Consider the following 2,845-nt stretch of genomic DNA (forward strand, 5'->3'; position numbering starts at 1 on the left):
TCTCTATCTAGATTAAGATGCGTTGGAGAGGTACATCAGCAGCCTCAGCTTACACGATCCTACCCTGTTTAATTATGGAGCAGGTGATCTCCAGGAGCACCTGCTGGACGTGGACGGCCCCGCCGACGGCGCCGGGGCGGCGCATCCCAAGATCCGGGTGCGCGGGCTGCGTCGGCTGGCGGACGCGACGGGCGACGAGATCCTGCGGGGCGTCGACCTGGACGTGCCGCGCGGCGTGGTGATGGGCGTCATCGGGCCCAGCGGCAGCGGCAAGTCCACGCTGCTCCGCGCGCTCAACCGCCTCTGGGAGCCCGCCCCCGGCGCCGTCCTTCTCGACGGCGCCGACATCCGCGGCATCGACGTCCTAGCGCTCCGGCGCAGGGTCGGCATGCTCTTCCAGCTCCCCGCCATGTTCGACGGTACGTCGCGCGTGCGCCCGTTTTCCGAAGCTCATCATAAAAATTTCCTAGAGCAGTTTGTTTTCCTAGAGTAGTTCATCTCGTAGGGAATCAACCTGTCTCGTTGATTGATGCCCGATTTGATTTGCCCGAATATGATAAGCGCATGTAGCTGTTGGCAAATGCGGTTTGACATTTGCACTGTGCATAGTTGGCAGCGAGTAGACAGTTAGTGGCCAACTCTGATAAGCTATCCAGCTGACCTTTCTAGGTTGAACAGGTCAAGAGCTCGAGGCTAGATCTGCCACTGGTACGGACAAATCCACTCTTGTTCATACCCAGGTCCAAATATATATTATCCAATCCTCATCCTCCTTATTCTCACCCATATCCAATGGATAATTAATTTTGTACGAGATACTTTGTATATCCAATGGATAAATTGTGCCCTCCCATTTCTAATGGATAAATAATTTTCTACCTATACCCTTTCCATTTGAAATGGATCTAAATTTGAGTTTGAGTATGAATTATGGATATCCAGCAACAGATCTCGGGCCCAGTGATAAACAAGGTTTCCACTCGGGTAGGTGGGCATGATCCAAGTGATGGTAAATTGGTAATTGTGGGCACTCTGACTCTGAACACGCCACGATTAGTATGTTTCTAACGCAATGGTTCTCCGTCTCAACGTCGTGAGATGCATTTATGACTGACCAGCATCTTGAGCACATCATGGATGAAGCATGGTTGCACAGCTGACAAGGATGGCAACTGCTAAGCTTAATTAAAGAAAGCTCTAACCATTGACAAATTTGAGTGGGATCCTGCTTCCCGGATGCCAGCTAAAAGATACTAAAAGATAGTTGAAGAGGGTATTCCTACCCTCCTTCCTACTTTAAAAACCTCCTGAGAAAGGTGGAGAAGCATTTTGACCAGTTTAGCTAGGTTCAACCAGCTAAAAGAATTCACCAACTAGCAGTTTGGACAGAGTAAAGCCATAATTTAGAGCTGCCATAGATCTGGGCAAGTGTATTGCTTGGATGCATGTAAGGTAGGTTTGTCTGCTTCGAATATATAATGCCATTTTTTAGTGTACTTGTAATTTCTCTTGCATAGTGGCATTGCTTCCTAGTTTATTCTGCGCAGTACCTGCACGACGTCAGCGTGTTTTTCCTCTGCTTCATGAATTATGATGCTTCATCCTGAATGAAAAGTCAAATTGCAAACTGTTTCTTGAGTGAATCATCTGGGTTTAATCTTGAGAAATGAAGCAAACGGGCAAATCACAGTAAGATCACCCAACTTTATCTTCAGTAACTCGTAGGAAGGCATTAGGAAGAAGACACAGACACTAAGCTCAGCCCAGCCATGATAGAAAATCCGAAACAAAACCTCCAACGATTGCTCTGATTTGTGTTCGTGCCTTGGATATCAGGAACCGTGGCGGACAACGTGCGCTACGGGCCGCAGCTGCGCGGCAAGAAGCTCACGGAAGCCGAAGTGAAGAATCTGCTGAGCATGGCCGATCTGGACCCTGCTCTGTCCTCCAAGCCGGCCTCCGAGCTGTCCGTCGGCCAGGCGCAGCGCGTCGCCTTGGCCCGGACCCTCGCCAACGACCCCGAGGCATGTCCGCATGTGAGCATGTGCACCCTCACATGCTTCCTCTTCCTCGCTCCCATTATTCTCCATGGCGGCCTCGCTGATGAGACCGTGGCGACTTCCATTGCTGCAGGTGCTGCTGCTGGACGAGCCGACGAGCGCGCTGGACCCCATCTCCACGCAGAACATCGAGGAGGCGATCGTGCGGCTGAAGAAGGCGAGGGGGCTCACCACGGTGCTCGTCTCCCACAGCGTGAAGCAGATCCAGCGCATCGCCGACCTGGTGTGCCTCGTCGTCTCCGGCGAGATCGTCGAGGTGCTCGCGCCGTCCGAGCTGTCCGGCGCCAAGCACCCCATGGCCAGGCGCTTCTTGGAGCTCAGCAACTGATGGCCCGGCCGTCGAGTCCATTTGCTCCGAGTAAGAGGAAGGAGTACATGTGAACTCGGATTTGTAACTGTAATCCTGATCTGCAATGTTTTCAAGTGTACACTCTCTGAAAGTAAACATGTGTACAAGAAGTACCTTTCTTCGATAGCTAAGATAGCTAAGAGTAAGAGCAAAAGTAAGTGAATTGACGGTCATCCTAATAGAAAGAGTCAACAGTTACTCGTCTTGCGACATGTCAAGTAACAACTCCCACACCTAGAGATGAAGGTTTGTTGCAATTCAACATAACAGAGACAAATCCGGTTCCGGTTGTAGGTGTTTCACAACATGTCTAAGATCGAGCAACATCAACCGTACAAATCGCACATCACCACATGAACCACAAAGAGCAATTTGAAGCATTACACAACTTCAACAAGTTCAATTAGATTACAAGTTCATGACATACATGCTTCAA

The 2,845-nt window shown here is 50.4% G+C and overlaps 1 protein-coding gene across 1 annotated transcript in view; it reads left to right on the forward strand.

Moving 5' to 3' along the window:
* The window catches only part of LOC101759202 (protein STAR1), a 3,575-nt gene extending 962 nt beyond the window's left edge, over positions 1–2,613 (forward strand). Inside the window, exons 2-4 of the mRNA XM_004967196.3 lie at positions 31–419; positions 1,837–2,024; positions 2,134–2,613. Coding sequence (XP_004967253.1) covers positions 31–419; positions 1,837–2,024; positions 2,134–2,388 — 832 coding nt within the window. The 3' untranslated portion in view covers positions 2,389–2,613. The remainder of the gene's footprint in view (positions 1–30; positions 420–1,836; positions 2,025–2,133) is intronic.
* Positions 2,614–2,845: the final 232 nt, after the last annotated feature.

Source organism: Setaria italica, chromosome IV, assembly GCF_000263155.2.
Source record: "Setaria italica strain Yugu1 chromosome IV, Setaria_italica_v2.0, whole genome shotgun sequence".
Lineage (NCBI taxonomy): Eukaryota > Viridiplantae > Streptophyta > Magnoliopsida > Poales > Poaceae > Setaria > Setaria italica.